Source organism: Oncorhynchus masou, chromosome 18 (genome assembly GCF_036934945.1).
Source record: "Oncorhynchus masou masou isolate Uvic2021 chromosome 18, UVic_Omas_1.1, whole genome shotgun sequence".
In the NCBI taxonomy this organism is placed as follows: Eukaryota; Metazoa; Chordata; class Actinopteri; order Salmoniformes; family Salmonidae; genus Oncorhynchus; species Oncorhynchus masou.
The window spans coordinates 43,873,528-43,895,649 of record NC_088229.1 but is presented as its reverse complement, the minus strand read 5'-3'; the positions used below and the strand labels follow the sequence as shown (position 1 = coordinate 43,895,649).

The 22,122-nt window shown below is 45.9% G+C and overlaps 1 protein-coding gene across 4 annotated transcripts in view; it reads right to left on the bottom strand.

Moving 5' to 3' along the window:
* The window catches only part of LOC135504672 (protein bicaudal D homolog 2-like), an 84,076-nt gene that overhangs the window by 7,436 nt on the left and 54,518 nt on the right, over positions 1 to 22,122 (bottom strand). For all 4 annotated transcript variants that reach the window (XM_064923441.1, XM_064923440.1, XM_064923442.1 and 1 more), the window contains exons 3-9: positions 12,983 to 13,135; positions 11,792 to 12,006; positions 11,416 to 11,662; positions 7,870 to 8,127; positions 7,555 to 7,758; positions 6,810 to 7,334; positions 6,137 to 6,288 (exon numbers count right to left, since the gene is read on the bottom strand). In XM_064923441.1, coding sequence (XP_064779513.1) covers positions 6,137 to 6,288; positions 6,810 to 7,334; positions 7,555 to 7,758; positions 7,870 to 8,127; positions 11,416 to 11,662; positions 11,792 to 12,006; positions 12,983 to 13,135 — 1,754 coding nt within the window. The remainder of the gene's footprint in view (positions 1 to 6,136; positions 6,289 to 6,809; positions 7,335 to 7,554; positions 7,759 to 7,869; positions 8,128 to 11,415; positions 11,663 to 11,791; positions 12,007 to 12,982; positions 13,136 to 22,122) is intronic.

Sequence of the window (22,122 nt, the reverse complement as noted above, 5' to 3'; positions counted from 1 at the left end):
GTAAGACCTCATCTGTATTGCACTGGGCCAGTAGAAAATGTAGAGATGTGTTTACTATTCACTAAAAGCCCAGCTATGCATGATTCACTTTGTACTGCTTAATATCCAAACACAGTATTCATTATATATGAAGAGTTTAATGTCTGAACATACATCCCATTTGAATGTATCCCGGGGTTGGGGTTCATGTGGGCTGTGTTGATGTTGACTATAACCCCTATTGGTGTAATTAACATTCATGAATAGCGAGGCTGAGGGCTGAGGTTGAAAGCAGCTCTACCCGGACGTCTGTCTGCATGACAATATGAGGAGTCTGAGCACGGAGTAAGTTAATCGTAGATCACACACAAAGGAGGAAATCTTTAACCCAACTCCAAGATCCCCCCTGTGTCCCTTTAGGAGTGGGCTAAGGGAGAGAGCAAACAACAGAGGTGCAAAGAAAAGTATGGAAGAAATACTTCTAAACTCACCAAACTGAGATGTTCCTTCCTCTCGCTATCACTCAAACAACTCTCTCCACTCTTTCTCTAGCACCCGTGTAATATAACATCAAATATCAATTCTGCCTCCCACGTTAGTGTGAAATATCTCTCTCTCTCTCTCTCTCTCTCTCTCTCTCTCTCTCTCTCTCTCTCTCTCTCTCTCTCTCTCTCTCTCTCTCTCTCTCTCTCTCTCTCTCTCTCTCTCTCTCTCTCTCTCTCTCTCTCTCTCTCTCTCTCTCTCTCTCTCTCTCTCTCTCTCTCTCTCTCTCTCTCTCTCTCTCTCTCTCTCTCTCTCTCTCTCTCTCTCTCTCTCTCTCTCTCTCTCTCTCTCTCTCTCTCTCTCTCTCTCTCTCTCTCTCTCTCTCTCTCTCTCTCTCTCTCTCTCTCTCTCTCTCTCTCTCTCTCTCTCTCTCTCTCTCGTTAGGGCCATGCAGGTCCAAAAAACTAGGTCATGCTGCCTGCTCGCTGTCCTTCATCTGCTACACCCTTCCTCTTTCATTATTAATCATTCTGCCCTTCACTCTCTCTACCCCTCTTTCCTTTCTCTGCACCCTCATATTACATCTCTCCTTCATCTCTCTGTCGTCCTCCCCCCATCCTTCATTTATTTATATCTCCATCATCCTTCCTCCATCCTCATCTCTTAATGTCCTCTTCTCTGTCTCTAGCCTTTTTTCAAACTCATCTACTCTCGGTACCTGCAGTCACTCCACCCCCCACCTGTCTCCATCCTGCTAACACAGCGATCTGAGATGACATTCCCCAGTGATAATGGTAGCCACACCTCTGCAGAGATCTGTGCAGTACAACACCTTCCCTTCCAGCTGTCATTCAGCCTAACCCACATTGGAATGAAATTCCTGGCATCTCAGAACACTCCTTCAGACCTACCTGCAGGACAAGAACAGTCTATATCAGGGGAATTAAAGGTTAATCTGAATCTAAATGTGGGACAAAAACACTCCCTGTTCTATCTGGTGGATTGGAATGTTTCCTCTACACTTCCAAGTGTCAATTACAATCTACAATGAGTGGAAAAGACATTAGGAACACCTTCCTAATATTGAGTCACACCCCCTTTTGCCCTCAGAACAGCATCAATTCATCAGGGAATGGAAAGTTTAACTGACGTCTGTGCCCAGTGCGTCTTCTCATTGGTCACATAGGACCTAATGTTGCTATTCAGTCTCTTACTATTGGCTCATTGAAGTGTTGTGTTATTGCACATGGGCACTCCCCATTATGTATACATCCTCTCCCCCCACATACACAAACACAAACCCAGTCCCCCCTCGTGGGCGTGCAGTCGGACTCCCACTGGGGGACACACCCAGACAAAGGGGATCAGTGCAGCTTCATTTGACCCAGTGTGAGATGGTGAATGGGGGGGCGGGGGGGGTTCCCAGGGGTCACAGTGCCCTTTAAGATGGACCAGCCATGCTGGGTGGAGGGTGTAAGAGGGCGTGGGTTTTCCCGGGAAAAAATACAGGCTTCCATTCCAGGGATGAAGGGATACAATGGGGCCCTTCTTGGCCTGATAGAGAGGGACTGGAGGGCCACAATGGCCCTGGGTGGCGGCTGGCCCTTTGTAGAAGAACAGTCTCCACATTCAGAGTAGTGGGGAACAGAGGCTCCATGTCTCAGATGATCTACAGTAGCCAGGGGTCACGAGACACACACAGGCGTACTGCACACACATGCGCTCAGAGTATAACGTGCACAGCATACACTGCATGAAACACGATGAAATGTTCTTAGGGAAGGGTATGGACTACACTGACAGGCACATACCACAGGGGGTTGGTGGCATCTTAATTGGGGAGGACGGGCATGTGGTAATGGCTGGAGCGGAATAAGTGGAAAGGTTATTATGAGCCGGCCTCCCCTCAGCAGCCTCCACCGGCACATACGCCCTAAATATACTGACAAATGAGTGTAGAAACACAGCACCACAGCACATTTGTTTGTCACATGGAGTGTGAACACAGACACACACTCGCCACAGCTGTTCTCTGGCTATGTGGGAACAGCATTGGTCATTGTGGAGGAGGATGAGTGAGAGGATTTCGGAGGGAGGCGAGGGAAGATAAAGAAGGAATAAAATAACCAACAATGAAAGTAAGAGCAAAATGGGAATCAGAGAAACACAAAGAGATAGAATGAGAGTGTGTGCCTGTTCGATTTGACTGGGGGAAGGTTGACTGATTCTTTGCATGTATAGTGCCTACAGCTTGCTAAGAGCAGGCATGTCCAGGCAGTGCTTCATTGGAGTCCGATCCTGCACCTCTCCATCGACTGTTTTGGTCCGGGATCTATTTGGCCGGATCCGGTAACTCTCGTGGCATGATTGTTTTTTCCTTCTCACTTGTTTATATGTAAAAACTATAATCAAAGAAATCAAAGTTCATATGAGTTGCATCTTCGATAATTCTCCTGCCCCGGCCATTACCGACGAGTGATCATTGGGTGAGTCAGTGAAACTGGAAAGCATTTTAAGGACTCCAGCTCAGAACTCCCCCACCCCTCTCTCTCGCTCACCTCCAAATTTTCAAATGAAGCACTGCTCTTAGGAATTAAAGAGACTGGGTCTTACTGTAAACTGATAACAGTCCACAGCTGGAATACAACACACATACACAAGTTGGATACGTACAAACTGACATAGAATACACATATTAGGAACTTGCATTACACAAAAGAGTCGAACAGAGATTTGCACATTCAATCAGTCCCACTCCATTCACTCTAACTCTCTCACTCTGAGACCACACACTCGAAACTAAGGAAGTCCACTGAAAATCTCAGGAATCCCCAAATCTACATTTAAGTCGACAGTGTATGTCAAAGATGGAATAACCATGAGAAAGACTCTCAAATTAGCCCCTGTCGAGAAGCTGAAATGAAAGACTCCCTCTCTCTCTCTGTAGGGTAGAGGGCCTTGTGTTTTGCTGTGAGGATAAATGAGGGGAGCGAGGGAAGAAACAGGGGGAGTGTGGGAAACGTGGGTCAATCACATCCCTCTGCCTCTTAAAGCCTTTCAAAGAGGCCCCCCCCTCCCCTCCTTCCCCACCATCATTCTATAGGCCAAAATTAGCATACCAATACGTACGGGCTCCAGGAGGACCTGAATGAACACTACCACAAATACTCAGGCATGTACACAGCCCAGAACATACTGAGGCCGTGTCCAAAACGGATCCCTATTCCCTATAGTGCAGTATATAGGGTAGGGCTGTCACGATAACAGTATTGCGATACTCAGCGGTATCATGGCAAGGAAACAAAACAATTTCCTATAGCACAAAATGTTACATACAGTAGGTTTTTTAAAGGACCAAAGAGTCTGCTTTTTTTGCCATCGTAGCATCGCGATACTGGTCTCGTGACAACCACAATATAGGGGGTAGCAAAAACAAAACATTAATTATATCTAAGGCACATAGAAATCACCATACAAGGGAAAGACAGGGATTTCCTGTGGACCCCTGACCAGAGTTGAGTTAGGTTTTGTTTAGTTATGTTGTGTTAGGAGCATCTTCAGTATCTTACAACAGCAAAAAGGGACAAGGGAAAGGCACATTTAACATGCATGCCTCTCTCGCGCCGCCATTTTCCTCTGTATCATATCTACCACCCTCGTTCTGCTGCTAATAGCCAGTACCTCTTAAAGAACACTTGGTTTGAAACCCTGATTGGTCAGTGAAAGTCATTCTAAGCAGAATGATAGTAATTTTCAAAATGGCTTCCTCTGAGGTGCTCAGTGAGAGCTGATTTCCTCTCATGTCTTCAGTGGGATGGCTTAACACCCGCATCAACAGACCATCTGGCCCTGCACTGCACCAACTCGTTATGACAACAGAAACACACCCATATTTGCAGAGGAAGACAGCTTTCTCCGCCATGTTAATCAATAAGCTACTACAGTTATATAGAATTTCTCAATAAGACCAGCTAATGGACTGGGAGTGCAGATACACTGTGGCATTACTCCACTGTAAATATGAGGGGTGCCGAGTGCACACTCTCTATGGATAGAGCAGCCCTCCCCTCTCTCCTCTCCTTTCTGCACAGCTTGATTTGAGCTTTGCTGTAAGTGGAGGAGTCTTAAAGACAGAGCGAGACTGCCTCAGAGTTGCCATCTGGTTCAGGGAGGGTTTGCAGGAGAAGGGAGGACGCACTGAGCTCCACATCAAAACAACAGAGCAAACAAAGTACCACAAGAATGCGCAGTGGTCTACATGCTTGTATACAGCGTACACACACTCATAGTCACCCCACCTCCCACCCCACAAACACGCACACATTCCCTCAGGAGGAAGACTACAGTACAGTGAGACTATGGTGAAATGAGAGTACATTGTATCTGAGGTAGTTATCCAGACCAGGTCGAGGTAGGGATTATAAGGGGAACCTTTGGCCTGCTTCTTATGGGCATCGGCAGGCTTAGCCAGCGAGGGGTTAACGTAGCCCCTCCATCTGATAAGCAGTCACTGGTCATAAAACACTGCTTCTTCAGCATAGTAATTACTACAGATTAGAGATGTGTCCGTCGTATGGCCATCCTCCACTGGCCCAGATTCACAAAGAAAAACAACACTCCTATTAAACCTGTCGGTTATTAAAAGCATATGGTGAAGCGTTGGCATATGGTGAATATGGCTTACCGTGTGGTATTAAACACAGATTTACCTTGTGGTTGTCGCGAGTGTGGTCTTAGGATGGTGTATCGGTGTTGTTACCGCTAGGTTAACATAGTAAAAGTGGTCAGATGGACACTGGGACGTCGAGGTGTTTTGGTCAATAAATCTTTCCATTAGAATCTCATGGCGGCAGCGTTTTAGTAGGCTAAATACATATGTATGTAAACAATATAACTGTATGTAAACATCATATTGTAATGGTATTGCTTTTGTTTATGCAGTGCTTTCCTTTTGGTATGATGGGTTTATTTCTGTAGGTAAGCTAGGTAGGTGTAGTTCTTGTCTTGTAGTGTGGCAAACAAAGCATCAAGGAACGAGAGAGCCTGATGTCATCTGCCCAGATGAATCTGTTATAGTATATAGACAGAGCACGTGTCAAGGCGTGTTCTTGGATCATGGGTGACTGACTACTCTCTTACTGTGTGGCCAAGGTATGTGATAACATGTTTAAATGTGTGTTCTAAACTAGGAGTGTGTTCCTAACAGGGCTGCGGACCTCACGATACGATACTTAGGTGCCGATGTGGCATGCATTGTGATTCTCATGATGCTATATGTATTGCGATTCGATACTGCGATTGCATTGCGATTTGGTGTTCCAAACATATTGCTCACTGTAATGTCTGTTTCAGAGAGACGAGAGGGAGCACGAGAAAATGAGTTTTGATCAGTCAGGGAAATGAAAGTTCTAAAAACATGTTGGCTCACTATTTAAAAAGGAGATGGAGAAGAAGGATGCATTTTGGTGCAGGTACAGTTGACTAGCGCAAGCTTATCCTACTTACAGTACCAAAAACAACTTATTTAAAAAAAAAATTTTTTTTTTTTTTACAAATCGATTCTTGGGAGTCAAATATTGATATAATATTGCGATGTGTAACTGTCGTGGTTTTTCTTCTCCCATCACTAGTTCCTAACTTGTTTTAAACGGGGCGCCACATGTACTCCTCTTACCGTGTGGCGAACATCGCTCGGAGTGAGGAGAAGGTAGCGGCATCCTCCTTCAGGGCCTTCAGCTCGTTCCTTAGTTTCATCATGGTCTCCGTCACCATGGCCTTCTCGTTCTCATACTTACTCTTCAGGTTGGCCAGCGCCACCTCAGCCGTCTGTAGGGGGGACACAACAACGGTCAGACCAACTAAAATGGGTCATTTTGAGTCTTTTTCCTGCAGCTTTATGTCATTAGTCTGTTTTAGTGTGTGACCTTTGAAGGTTTATTTGCACAGCAGTTCGGTGGGGAGCTGGCTGGATTTAAAGACTACAGGTGTTTCTTTATGAGAGGCTTTTATCTGAGAGTCAGATTCAGGAGCTGAGGAACACACACCCTCTTCAAAGATCTGACAGCAACTGGACACACAAACATTAGGGTTCTGGGCTGTTGGGGAGTGTCTGCTTTAGTAAGCTTTCATCTTTTTTTAAAACTCTATCACATAGACAAACACAGAGACAGACACAGGCACACAGACACACACAAACACTCACAGCCACCAGCTGTCTCTCCCTGTTGTTTTGTTATGAATCGTGGCTGCAGTGCATTTGCTACGACAGCTGAAGAGGCTTTAGACAGCCACCTCCCTGCCTGATTCTTAGGGGAGGGAAATACAAGCATGGAGGTTCAGTATCTGACCTGCTTGTTGGCTTTGAGCACGGTCCTCAGTGTAGCGATCTGCTCCCTCTTGGTGCTGAGCAGGGACTTGAGTTTGAGGATCTCCTCCATGCAGGCTTCCATGTCCTTGTCAGCCACGGCGCCAAGCTCCAGAGACGCCACCCTCTGACGGGACAGCTCTGTGGTGCGGTCCACCGCCAGCTGCAGGTGCTTGATCTGGTCCCGGATGATGGCCACCAGGTTGTACACGTTCATTGGCTCCCGGGGCGAGGGGGAAGAGGAGACAGGGGACAAGGCGCTGTCGGCAGCATCGGGGACGGGGAACAGGCCCTTGGTGAGCAGGATGGGGGAGCGGCGGCCGCGACCTTCGGGACTCGTGCGCCCGCCCTTGCCCTCCTTGTAGAAGTCGAGCATGACGCGGTTGGGAGTTTCGTTGTTGCACATGCACACGTGGTTGTAGAGGGTGGCCAGCTCCTCGCTGAAGGTGACCAGCTCGTCCTGTGCCACATTCAGGCTGCCCTGGGACTCGCCCGCCACGTCACTCACCTTTACAGATAGAAAGAGAGAAACTTTGTCAATTAATACAATTTAATCGAAGAGAGAAATCTGGTTTGCAAGTGTGAGGAAAAAGTACAAACAATTCCTACACAGAGAAAAGTGAAAAGAATTGACTACAGATAACCACTCATCAATATAACACCACAAAACAAAAACATTAACTAGCCTAAGACATTAGGGGCACTGTATCATGGAAGGTGTTTCTCACCTTGCGGAGCTCCTTCGCCAGGACGGCCTTCTCCTCTCTCTCCACGCGGCTGGTCTTCTCCAGGGAGGACAGCTTCTCTCCCAGGGCCGTGACGTCAGTCTCCAGACGGCCTCGCTCCTCCTCGTGGCGTGACTGACAGGACTGGTACTCTGCCTTCAGGGTCTTCAGCTCCTCCTTTAGCTCACCTGCCTCCGACACCGCAACCTGAGACAACCAGAGGCAGAGTTAGGAATAGCCAGAGTTTTAGGAATAGCCAGAGTTTTAGGAAGACAGTAGCTTCAACATCTGTGTATATGTGTATACATGTTTCATTACCTTGTACTTGCACTCCAGAATCTCGGGTCCGTTGATGTCCACCTCGTAGTAGTCTCCGTCGTCGTTGCTGTCGCGCTCCTTCTCGTTGTCCAGGGCTGACTGGCGCTCCTTGCTGGCCTGGAGCCTCCGGATGGCATTGAGGTTCTCGCTGAGGCGGCTGACCTTCTCCTGGTGCTCCTCCAGGGCCCCGTGGGCCTGCTCCAGCTGCTTCTGAGAGTCCTGCAGCGTGGACATCAGAGACACCTTCTCACGCTCCATCTAGCCATCGGAGACGGAGCATAAGACAGATGTATTCATTTGGTAAGTTAAGTAATGTTACAAGTGTCCGGACAGAAAAAAGACTGACACAAATTATAGACAGATGACCATTTAGGCATAATTATGCAGGTTTCATTTTCCGATTTCATTGTGTTTGTCTATCCCTCTTCTTCTCTACCTAATGCATATGATTGTCTTAAAGGATGATAAAGGTGGTTATTTTTCCAAATAACAGATAACATCTCTGGAGGTTTTAGGGGCTAACTGAGGGGGCTGCAGTATAACATCTCTGGAGGTTTTAGGGGCTAACTGAGGGGGCTGCAGTATAACATCTCTGGAGGTTTTAGGGGCTAACTGAGGGGGCTGCAGTATAACATCTCTGGAGGTTTTAGGGGCTAACTGAGGTGGCTGCAGTATAACATCTCTGGAGGTTTTATGGTCTAACTGAGGGGGCTGCAGTATAACATCTCTGGAGGTTTTAGGGGCTAACTGAGGGGGCTGCAGTATAACATCTCTGGAGGTTTTAGGGGCTAACTGAGGTGGCTGCAGTATAACATCTCTGGAGGTTTTAGGGGCTAACTGAGGGGGCTGCAGTATAACATCTCTGGAGGTTTTAGGGGCTAACTGAGGTGGCTGCAGTATAACATCTCTGGAGGTTTTAGGGGCTAACTGAGGGGGCTGCAGTATAACATCTCTGGAGGTTTTAGGGGCTAACTGAGGTGGCTGCAGTATAACATCTCTGGAGGTTTTAGGGGCTAACTGAGGTGGCTGCAGTATAACATCTCTGGAGGTTTTAGGGGCTAACTGAGGGGCTGCAGTATAACATCTCTGGAGGTTTTAGGGGCTAACTGAGGTGGCTGCAGTATAACATCTCTGGAGGTTTTAGGGGCTAACTGAGGGGGCTGCAGTATAACATCTCTGGAGGTTTTAGGGGCTAACTGAGGGGGCTGCAGTATAACATCTCTGGAGGTTTTATGGTCTAACTGAGGGGCTGCAGTATAACATCTCTGGAGGTTTTAGGGGCTAACTGAGGGGGCTGCAGTATAACATCTCTGGAGGTTTTAGGGGCTAACTGAGGTGGCTGCAGTATAACATCTCTGGAGGTTTTAGGGGCTAACTGAGGTGGCTGCAGTATAACATCTCTGGAGGTTTTAGGGGCTAACTGAGGGGCTGCAGTATAACATCTCTGGAGGTTTTAGGGGCTAACTGAGGTGGCTGCAGTATAACATCTCTGGAGGTTTTAGGGGCTAACTGAGGTGGCTGCAGTATAACATCTCTGGAGGTTTTAGGGGCTAACTGAGGGGGCTGCAGTATAACATCTCTGGAGGTTTTAGGGGCTAAATGAGGTGGCTGCAGTATAACATCTCTGGAGGTTTTATGGTCTAACTGAGGTGGCTGCAGTATAACATCTCTGGAGGTTTTAGGGGCTAACTGAGGTTTTAGGGCTGCAGTATAACATCTCTGGAGGTTTTAGGGGCTAACTGAGGGGGCTGCAGTATAACATCTCTGGAGGTTTTAGGGGCTAACTGAGGGGGCTGCAGTATAACATCTCTGGAGGTTTTAGGGGCTAACTGAGGGGGCTGCAGTATAACATCTCTGGAGGTTTTAGGGGCTAACTGAGGTGGCTGCAGTATAACATCTCTGGAGGTTTTAGGGGCTAACTGAGGTGGCTGCAGTATAACATCTCTGGAGGTTTTATGGGCTAACTGAGGTGGCTGCAGTATAACATCTCTGGAGGTTTTAGGGGCTAACTGAGGTGGCTGCAGTATAACATCTTTGGAGGTTTTATGGGTAAACTGAAGGGGCTGCAGTATGTTACCAAAGGCAGTGTTACCAACTACAGCATCAGAGGGCAAGGAGAGAACTGCCAATTCAGAGCCTAGGTGACCTTGGAGAAGTCTGGACTGGTTTCATTTCTTTGTTTGCAGAGGGACTACGGTCCACTTACACACGTGAGCGCTCACACAGAGCAGTGCAGGCCTCAGCAGCACAGAGCTATTTTCAGAGGCTGAGTGTGTGCCAATAATTAGTATCACATTCCTGTTTACATTAGTCTATTATTCAGCTGTGATGAATACGCCTCAATGACAGGATTTAAAAAAGAGAAAATGGTTTAATTCATATCTATTTAGAATACTAGCCAAGATAGGTATCGGAAGGTACTTTTAGCTCTCAGCATACTGTATCTTTAAGCACAGTATATAAAAACATAATTATGTGATGATATGGACACTAAGAATACCACTTGCCATACCCCACCCACCCTTCTCCACCTGATCTGTCCCCCTCCCTAATTCTCGTTGATGACCTTGACAAACTTGTTGGTAATGCCAAGCCATTCTGGATCTGACTGCACAGTGGGGACATGGATTCTACTGCAACCAAGGAGTAGGGTGACCTGCTGCGAGCGATTATTCAGTCTGTGATCGAAAGGACGAGGAGAGAGAGAAGAGCATTGGAGCAGCTGAATTGTTGAGTAAAAAGGTCTGGGTTTCCCTGCTGCGATTCCCGCTAGTAATCTGTGGAATGGACTGCCAGAGGAGAAAAGACCCAGAGGGCTGCTTGACACGATTTTGGCTTAATGCTGTACACTAACACCTGCTGCTGCCCATGAGATTCAGTACCAAAGGACCAGAACAGGTTCAATGTCATGGTACTTATACTAAAGCAACACTATGGTAACATCTAGGCAACCCTGGGACAACATTAAAACATAATCGTGTTTGGGGTAGGAAGACCCAGGTCCTAAAGTCTTCAGTCTTTTCACCCACAGGTATCCAACTAGTACACACACTGTTAACCATGGAGACGGTTGAGGCGTTCTGAAGTTCTGACAGATGGCCTGACACTGTGTGTGTGTGTGTGTGTGTGTGTGTGTGTGTGTGTGTGTGTGTGTGTGTGTGTGTGTGTGTGTGTGTGTGTGTGTGTGTGTGTGTGTGTGTGTGTGTGTGTGTGTGTGTGTGTGTGTGTGTGTATGTGTGTGTGTGTGTGTGACATCCTGGGGTTGTGTCCTACAGGATTAGCTCCCCCTAACAGGATTCAGAGGCGTGCAGCCTGGCCAAAAGAGCCACTGGATCCACGTGGCTATAAACGTTTGTTTTGAACGTTATCTGAGTATCAATGTGTATTGTATAATTAAAACCTTGGTGTCATTCATATCATACACAGTGTAAACAGATTCACTGAATGAATGACCTACTATGGTTATAGCTGCAGCAGCTGGTTATACCTCACTGTTTACCCTATCATCCTCAATGAATTAACGGTTTGTAGGGTGTAGCTACGTACCTGCAGCAGCTGCTGTTTGAGTTTCTGGATCTCAGAGATGTTCAGTTCACTCAGCAGGTCGTCTACCAGGCTGGGGACGGGGCGGAACAGGTCACCTTTCTTGTGCGCAAACGCACGGTTGTCCTCGGCGATGGCGTTGGCCAGCTTGCTGAAGCCGTTCTCGTAACCATGGAGAGCTTCGTCGTTGTTGGGTTCCGTGGCAGCGTCATCGCTGAACTTGAGTCCATCCAGAGAGATGCTGAGTGGGCTGGTGAGAGAGAGAGGACCAGAACATAAAAACATGAAGTTCACTGTTATTCTCATAACAGTTCGTATTATATTATATTGTCTAAGGCTTTGGTGGATGCATGAGGTGTGACTTTGATCGTGTGTGTACCTGTGGTACATAGAGTCTCCTATGCTCATGTAGTGGGAGAGCTCTTTCCTCAGGGCGGCCTTGTGCTCGCGCTCAGTCTTGATGGTCTCCAGCGCTTCCCCGAGCTGTTGCTCTGCAATCTCCTTCAGGCGGATGGCATCCTCCAATTGGCTGTTCAGGAACTGGGTATCCTCCTCCAGACGACGAATCTCGTGCTTCAGACCCTCAAACTCCACCTGTAGGGGCGGGACAGACAGGGATGTTTCAAAGCAGAAGGGCGGGGCTTATATGAGAGAAATGCAAATAGAATGCCATACTGGTTAAATCAACTCATTTTGTCACCATAAATTGAGGGCTTTTAAAAGTGCAAAATTGCCTTTTTTATCGTCTTTTCATCTAAATAGGATTTGGTACTGTAATTGGCCAATTAAAACTATAGCCTACAGGTCTTTGTTTTAAATTCATGCCTCTAAATTTAGCAAACAAAATCCCTTCATATAGGGCAGATGGAGAGTGTTTGCAGTTCCCACATAAAAATCTATTTCAAAAGGAAATCCCCTATTTGTAGATTCTCTTATATTTCGTGGCTGGTTTTACTCTTGCAATCAATGTGTGAATTAAAATCAGAGTCTACGGAGAGGGAAAGCTAGCTATCAGGAACACACCCTTTAAACTGTGTTACAATCAGACATGCTCCCCCTCTCTCTGAGCGCAAATAGGTCGCCACATAAAGCCTAATCTCTTTATTACATTTGAGTGTGGTTTCTCTAATCTGAAATAAATCCGTGTATTCCAGGGTTTGTTTGGGCTGTGGTAGCAGAAACTGGATAATACAGGTAGAGGTCTATGGTGTGTGAGCATGTAAAACTGGGGGTTGCACATAGACTGGGATGTGTAGTAGACAGTAGTGCAATGCCTTGGTTCAGAGAGCCTGCAGCTATTGGGTTAACTGAGCCTAATGAGCAGATTCAGCTAAATGCAGATAATTGTAGTGAGGAGGGGTTCATTATGAAGTGTGAGTGGAGGAGTAGCCTGCAAAAGCGAGGGAGTACATATAAAAGGTGGGTTGATCTTTTCTCATTTTCCTTCCCATTCCCCATTCCATCTAGCTCCACCCCTAATCCTCTGTTCCCTTTCCTATTCTCCTACCATCCAGCCATGCTCTACCCCTCGTCCCACTACCTCTCACTGTGTGGTTGTGTTAATCCTTACCTGGGTCTGTTTGAGCACGGAGACCTGTTTCTGCAGGGAGATGTTCTCCTCCTCCAGCTCTGTGTAGTCCTGCAGCAGACGTGCCTCCCGGAACTTATACTCCTTGATGTCATCACGCAGACTGGTCCGTTGCAGCTCCAACACTTGGCTGTTCTGTAGGAGCGAATTACAGGGACAGAGGGAGAAGAGGAGAGAGGGATGGAGAGAAAGGGATAAAAAATAACATATTGTCAGTGAACCATATTTTTGGCTTTTGTGTGAGTGTTTTAAAACAGCCAATCTACCTGGATAAGTATGTGCACCCATACTTATCCAGGTGCCAGGTTGTGTGTGTATCCAGGTGCCAGGTTTCTCTATGGGCATCGGGCCACGGGGTGCCTGTCTGCCACTGATGGCACCACAGAGAGCACCACACTTATCTCCCAGATGGTGACAAAAGATCTGACACAGGAAGGCATAGTAAACGAGTCAGAGATCTCTCCCTGCCCCCTCCTCCTGCAGTGACAGACTGACAGGCTCAAAGCCAACAGGATCAGATAAGCCCTGCAGAGCGGCAAGCCTGTGTCCTCACCGTCCCTCTCCGTCTCCCTGTCTGTCCTCCTCCATACCCCTTCCGGTACAACACTCGATCAACTCCCCTACCACCACCCCTGAACCTCCCCCTGCTGTCCCCCATCATTACCCATCCCAGCCAGTCAGCCCTTATCTGACAAATGCAGGAAACCTGAGTCTGACGGTTAGGCTACTTAAAAGCTTTACAGTAAGGAGATACTCAGCAAAGGGGTGTGTGGTGCTTACTCTGAATGTACACTACCGTTTAACAGTCTTTCACACACACACACACACACACACACACACACACACACACACACACACACACACACACACACACACACACACACACACACACACACACACACACACACACACACACACACACACACACACACACACACACACACACACACGTCGTCAGAAGGCCAGTTTTATTTCATCTTTAATCAGAACTCCAGTTTTCAGCTGTGCTAGCATAATTGCAAAAGGGTTTTCTAATGATCAATTAGCCTTTTAAAATGAATGGGCCTCTGTACACCTATGTAGATATTCCATTTAAAAAATCTGCCGTTTCCAGCTACAATAGTCATTTACAACATTAACAATGTCTACACTATATTTTTGATCAATTTGATGTTATTTAAATGGACAAAAAATGTGATTTTCTTTCAAAAACAAGGACATTTCTAAGTGACCCCAAACTTTCAAACTGTAGTGTATGCGTGTGTGACTTTGAAAGAGAGCATGTGCAATCTGTTCTCTGTAGTTATCAGTTTTGTGCATGAATGCATTGACTTTGAGAATGAGTGTGAGTTCAGCTGCGCAGTGTGCTCTCTTTGGTTATGTTATTGTGTGTGTGTGTGTGTGTGTGTGTGTGTGTGTGTGTGTGTGTGTGAGTGTGTAGCGTGACACATGGTCTCAAATCCTCAGGTGATCGAGATGAGGTGACAAAGGAGAGTCCCTCAACACACACGTCACTCCAGTCACAGATCAGAGGGTCATTTTCCTTACGAACAGATGCTGTGTGTGTGTGTGTGTGTGTGTGTGTGTGTGTGTGTGTGTGTGTGTGTGTGTGTGTGTGTGTGTGTGTGTGTGTGTGTGTGTGTGTGTGTGAGACAGAGAAGAGTTCGAAATGTAAATTCCGAAAACATCTTAGTAATTATTAATTTCACTTTAACACAATCAACAAATGTTACATTTTTACTCTCTGTTTACCCATGTAATATGACTTCATGCCATTATTAGCTTAGCTTACAGATACCATTACATATTCAGAGCAAATCAAATTCCCTGGTGAAGGAAGAACATGCTCCTCATTAGCGCTGTGTAATAATTAATCACTAAGTGCAGCGCCCGATTGATGCTGATGGTTGGGTGAAGGCTAATGAATATTTATGAGGCAGTGTGCATGTATAATGAGCATGGGTGTAGTCTACAGTGCCTGTGTGAAAACTATGGTGCATTAATGAATAACGCATGATTTACCATACAAGATCAGACCTACTTTACAGCTGTTGCGCCTTCTTCACCACACTGTCTGTGTGTGTTGACCATTTCGGTTTGTCCAAACTTAACACTTTCCACCTTCTCCGCTACTGTCCCATCAATGTGGTTGGGGGGGCGCTCCCTCTGCTGTTTCCGGATGTCCACGATCATCTCCTTTGTCTTGTTGACGTCGAGTGTGAGGTTATTTTCCTGACACCACACTCTGAGGGTCCTCACCTCCTCCTTGTAGGCTGTCTCGTTGTTGTTGGTAATCAAGCCTACCACTGTGATGTCGTCTGCAAACTTGATGATTGAGTTGGAGGCATGCATGGCCACGCAGTCATGGGTGAACAGGGGGTACAGGAGAGGGCTGAGAACGCGCCCTTGAGGGGCCCCAGTGTTGAGGATCAGCGGGGTGGAGATGTTCTTTCCTACCCTCACCACCTGGGGGCGGCCTGTCAGAAAGTCCAGGACACAGTTGCACAATGATGAGTTTGGAGCATACTATGGTGTTAAATGCTGAGCTGTAGTCAATGAACAGCATTCTTGCATAGGTATTCCTCTTGTCCAGATGGGTTAGGGCAGTGTGCAGTGAATGCGATTGCATCGTCTGTGGATCTATTGGGGCGGTAGGCAAATTGAAGTGGGTCTAGGGTATCGGGTAGGGTGGAGGTGATATGATCCTTGACTAGTCTCTCAAAGCACTTCATGATGACAGAAGTGAGTGCTACGGGGCGATAGTCGTTTAGCTCAGTTACCTTAGCCTTGGGGACAGGAACAATGGTGGCCTTCTTGAAGCATGTGGGCACAGCAGAGTGCCCACATTGTTTGATTGCCTTGCGGAGGGAATAGCTACACTGTGTGTATTCGGTCATGTTTCCGGTCGCCTTGCTTTAATTAAAAGCAGTGGTTCGCACTTTAAGTTTTGCGCGAATGCTGTCATCAAGCCACAGTTTCTGGTTAGGGAAGGTTTTAATAGTCACCGTGGGTACAACATCACCGATGAACTTGCTAATAAACTCGCTCACCGAGTCATCGTATACATGAATGTTGTTGCCAAGGCTATCCGGGACATATCCCAGTAAATATCCCTGTAGCTAAACTATTACCTAGACTCTAGACTTATTGGACAGTGCACTTAAACTTGAGTGTTTTTGGCTTTTCTGGTTTTCAATCCTCCTTTCACTACTGATTAACAAACTTACTGTAGATGGTAGGCTACACTTATAAAGACAGTTTGAGGCTATTAAGTAACTTAAGGGTTAGGCTCTATATTATAATGACCATAATGAGGAAAGTTGAAATGTAGAAGGGCTTTTGCCTGCTTATCGGTTAATGTAAATTACATGACCCCTGTGCTCAAATCGGGACTTAAACCCCATCCAAGACATTCGGACATTTAGTTGAACCACATCAACAACATCCAGCAATGTAATTCAGCTTCCCTTATACACCCCCAATTTAGCAGTGAGACCAGTGACACGTTTCTCAGAAACCTAATTTGGTCAGCCGCAGTAGTACAGGTTTCTGCACACAGGGTTGAAATAAGGCCGTTTTAATGGCAATGGCCGACTTCTGGATTGAAGAGCACTTTCAACGGAGAGAGTTTTAAGAGTCGAGTCCAGGAGTAGGATACATCTATGTTAACATCATTGAGACTGTGCAACTGCCATGGACTGTTTCAATTTGTCAAGGATAGACAAAATAGCCAGGTGGTCCAGGTCTCTTCAGGCCCAGGCCTTATAGTTTTAACCATGTTTTGAGGCAATATGGTGTTTGTTTACATTCCCTTTGTTTACAAATATCGGAGTAAAACAATCTTATATTTTGGGTTCTAATGATGTACGACAGTTGAAATAAAGCTCACGAGGCATTTAAATACATGTAAATTCCTGACATTTAATCCCAGTAAAAATTCTTAGGTCAGTTAGGATCACCACTTTATTTTAAGAATGTGAGATGTCAGAATAATAGTAGAGAGAATGATTTATTTCAGCTTTTATTTTTTTCATAACATTCCCAGTGGGTCAGAAGTTAACATACGCTCAATTTGTATTTGCTAGCATTGCCTTTAAATTGTTTAACTTGGGTCAAACGTTTCAGGTAGCCTTCCACAAGCTTCCCAAAATAAATTGTGTGAATTTTGGCCCATTCCTCCTGACAGAGCTGGTGTCAGGTTTGTAGGCCTCCTTGCTCACACATGCTTTTTCAGTTCTGCCCACAAATGTTCTATGGGGTTGAGGTCAGGGCTTTGTGATGGCCACTCCAATACCTTGACTTTGTTGTCCTTAAGCAATTTTGCAACAACTTTGGAAGTATGCTTGGGGTCATTATCCATTTGGAAGACCCATTTGCGACCAAGCTTTAACTTCCTGACTGATGTCTTGAGATGTTGCTTCAATATATCCACATCATTTTCCTACCTCATGATGCCATCTATTTTGTGAAGTACAACAGTCCTTCCTGCAGCAAAGCATCCCCAACATGATGTTACAACATGATGGCTGGGCTCCCTGCCTGTGCCATTAAACCCCTTCATCCAGAACAGCCCGTTGGTTATAATAGTTATATTTTTTCCAGTTTCATCCAGACCATGGTGCTTGCCTAGAGGACATTTCTCCCCAAAAAGGGCACAATCTTTGTCCCCATGTGCAGATGCAAAAACTGTTCGTAGTCTGGAACAAACTCCCTTTTATGGCGGTTTTGGAGGATAGGGCATCTTCCTTAAATGATTTAGATGCACTATTGTAGCGGTTCCACTTGTCAGGTTCATTTGTCGCTCTATAAGGACTCTGCTTTGTAAATGTGGATATAGATACTTTTGTTTCACCAGACCAGAGTTTCTCCAAAAAGTACATCTTCCCCATGTGCAAGTTCCTTTTTACTGTTTTGGAGGAGTTTTCCTTGGGGCCTTTCATTATGATATTGTTTTACATATAGATACTTTTGTACATGTTTCCTCCAACATCTTCACAAGTTCCTTTACTGTTGTTTTGGGATTGATTTGCACTTTTCGCAACAAAGTGCATTCATCTCTAGGAGACAGAACGTGTCTCCTTCCTGAGCGGTATGACGGCTGCGTGGTCCCATGGTGTTTATACTTGCGTACTATTGTTTGTACAGATGAACATGGTACCTTCAGGCATTTGTAAATTGCTCCCAAGGATGAACCAGACCAGGTCTACAATGTTTTTTCTGAGGTCTTGACTGATTTATTTTTGATTCTCCCATGATGTCAAGCAAAGAGGCACTGAGTTTGAAGGTGGGAATGAAATACATCCACAGGTACACCTCCAATTTTAATTTTATTTTGTACCTTTATTTTACTCAAATGATGTCAATTAGCCTCTACGAAGCTTAATTTTCTGGAATTTTCCAAGCTGTTTAGAGGCACAGTCAACTTAGTGTATGTAAACTTCTTACCCACTGGAATTGTGATACAGTGAAGTATAAGTGAAATAATCTGTCTGTAAACAATTGACTTGTGTCATGCACAGAGTAGCTGTCCTAACCAACTTGCCAAAACTATAGTTTGGTAACAAGACATTTGTGGAGTGTGGAGTAAATTTGGAGTGTGGAGTACATTTGTGGAGTCGTTTTAATGACTCCAACCTAAGTGTATGTAAACTTCCGACCTAAACTGTATACATTATATTCCTCAAGACTCAATGGGTATATATCATTAATTTATAAGAAAACATGTTATGTAGAAACTGCTGATTGCTCCTTTAATGAATATCAACCAACATACAAACTGATTAAGAGGCTCCTCAAACTCATTAGGATGCAAACGAGAATTTTGACCTTTGACACTGCTTTCCGTAAAAGCCCACTCTGCCCTCGACCCTACAGGCCACATAGAGGTCCTCAGAGACTGCCTGACAAAAAAGGTGAGCTGTATTTGCACAGTGGGGGATAAGGTGGCTGTGTGCATGCCTGCCATAATACGTGAATAACATTTAGTCAGGCGAATGATGGAGCTCTCCCCTGGGGGTGTTAGTGATAGGGGCACAGGGGGTAGGAGAAGGGGGGGGTCTGGTTTTCTTTATGTTTGACGTGCTACCTTTAATGACCCTGTCAATGGGAGGTCTCTGGTTCGCATGAACAGATGTATGGTTTATGAAGACCCCCCCTGCCTACTGCCACTATAGGGACACACCAGCTGCCTCACTAAACACTCAAACCCACCTGACCAGGGAGTGTGTGTGCTTGGCTAATGCTTCAGATCATTAATGTTAATGTGTTTGTAAGTAGGCGCATGTAGCTGTGTGTTAGATTAAGCCTAGTGTGCAGTATACTGTATGTGTGTAGGACATTTGAGTACTATTGAAAAGTCCTTGACTGGTCTAATCCCCTCTCTGTAGGGGATGCAGTGAGTGCCGCTGTAAAAGACATGGAAGCACTAGCTCAGTCTATTCTAGAGGTCAGCTCCTTCCTCTGAGCTGATTCAGTCCTACTGGAACTGTACTCAACACTTCACTTTCTCCAGCTCCAATTTCACAACTAAAACTGCCTTTTACAGCATACTGAGTCTTAACCAGCTTAGGGCTCAGCAAAGCTTTGAGTTGACGCCTAAAGTATTTGAGCTTAACACTGCTGTCGATTAGGTAGGCTTTGAAAGTGTGGTTAGACTCTGGGTTGGTCTTAATACTATGGGATATCTGGAGTGTGTTTCTGTGAAATACCACATTTACCTTTTCCCATTTCCCTTCCCCGGAAAGAAAAGATGGGACGATCCCAGATGGCATGAGACGGGATTACTGATATGACGGCACTGCCTGGCTTAATTTCGCATCCCCCCTCTCCTCTCGGTGTATCCCTTTTAGAGGCTGCATGTCATATCAAACAGTCACCCTTGAGTTCTCTTTCCAGGTCAAACGTGAACTCTATTAGATCTATCTATCACACGGACAGGAGCAGCCTTGTCCAGCTCCGTTTGCAGACAGAGATTGTCTAGCGAGACTGTGTTGCTCAGAGCCGTTGCTCAGAGCTGTTTAGAATGCTAAACAGCTCTCTAGTCTTCCCTTTGTGTGTGGTTGTGTTTGTGTGTAAGTCTAGAGGGGTGATATAGTGCATACATGCACATAAATGTAAATGAGTGTTTGTGAATGAGTGTTTCTGTGTGTCCAGGGGTCATAAATGTGTGATGTACAGTATGTGAGTTAGTGCCTGCCTGCCTGCCTGCCTGCCTGCCTGCCTGCCTGCCTGCCTGAGGGGAGGGGAGGGGAGGGGAGGGGAGGAGGGTCTGTGCGAGTGTGTGTTTGTGTGTGTGAACTGTAGTACGTGGGCGCATGCCTGACAGCTGTTGTACAGACTGACTACCAGCCTATCGATCCAACTTGAACAACCACTTTGGTGTTACTGGACGTGGGGCCAGTGTGACACTTTCAAAGCCCCGGCCCCTTAAAACAGATACGAAAAGACAAATATCATTACGAATCAATGGCAGATCTTTTAAAGGTATTTAAGAGAGCCATGCTTTAGTGACTATAAATAGCCATCAATCTGAGAGACATACGGAACCGGGAAGGGTGGGGGATGGGGGCAGGGAGAGGTGCGTTGGGCAGGGTGGGAAGTTTACCCAGGGAACATCTGGAGGGCTTAGTGCCGCTGGTTTCACACCTGCTCTGGGCAGACGGGGTAGGTTGGCTCCCCATAAACGGATCTAACGCCACAAAGTCAATGTCATCAGATTAGACACACAGCTGTACAGTGTAGAAACTGTACATGTCATTTACCTCAGCCCTCCTTCATTCTAACTCTCTCCCTTCTCCTCCTCCGTCCTTCCCTTTCCCCATTTCTCCCCTTCTCTCAAATCTCAATCTCCCCTTCTCTCTCTCGCTCTAATTCTCTATCCCTTCACACTCTACCCCTATTTTCTTCCCTATTTTTTAGTCTCCTTCCCTCCCTCCTGCTGCTCTCCCCATCAAAATACAGGAGGAGATCATTCAAGGTAGAATACACCATTATTATATTGGACATATGCCAGCTAATATTTAGAAGAAAGAATCACCGCCCCTATCACCATTCTATAACCATTCACCATCTCCTTCAAAGAGCTACTCCTCTATTATAAAAACCCTACAACCCAACCTCTGACATTCTAGAACATCCATTCTTGCCCTTGAGCATTTTCTAGATCTTTTTTTTTTCTCCTTCCCTCATTCCGTCTGGTCTTTAATCCAGCTAATTCAAGAGTTATAATTGAGCTTGTGAATTTAAAGGGGCAGCTTAACGTCTGAGAGGTCTACCCACAGTGTCAAATGAGGCGGAAAAAACTATCATATTTCATGTCTGAATGACCAGCTCATTACTCTGATTGGCTAAGCCAGAGCTCACTAATGTAATGTGTAAGGGGGAGAAAAAATGGAATGTTACATGTTACTGGTCAGACAGCTAGACATGGGAGCAGTGCAGGCTACACGACTACACTATCTATCCATGTCCTCTACTGTGTATCTGTAAGGGGATTTCTGCTACCATGTCTGACGAGACACTGAACAGTGCAGTGATAATGAAGCCGTCTTTGTGTGACTGTGAGTGAATTAGTTCATTTCTTGAGCGGCTCACTGTGGGAATTCTGTGAGTGTTGAAAAGAGCGCGGGAGGCAGCACAGATTCAGTCTGTGACATGAGCGCTTGAGTCTAATGGAGTCACGGTCATTACCACACCCCATTGTATGGCTTTAATCCTGTACTGTAGCTCGCACCGTGGCATAGAAGTGTGGCGTATCACTGCCCAAGGCTCTCAGTCACTGGCTGGGTGTCTATGGGCCTCATAGACGGCAGACACGTTTATATGTGGTGTATGAACGCCGTATACCAGTGGTATGTTCACCCTGATCAATTGAAAGAGAGGGGGCGGGAGGAGGCTACAGGATTGAGAATGCATTCATAGGATATCTCAGACAGTCAATCATAGACAGCTGCCATTTTAGATGGTTTATGGGTCTGAGTAGTGTATAGGCTTTTACTAGCAATAGGTTAACTGTGCTGGATGATTATTGAGCATGGTAGGTCATTGAGGTGTAGTGGGGTCATGACCTCATGAAAACGAGCTCGCCTTATGAACCTGTCTGACAATTATTTATCATATAAAAG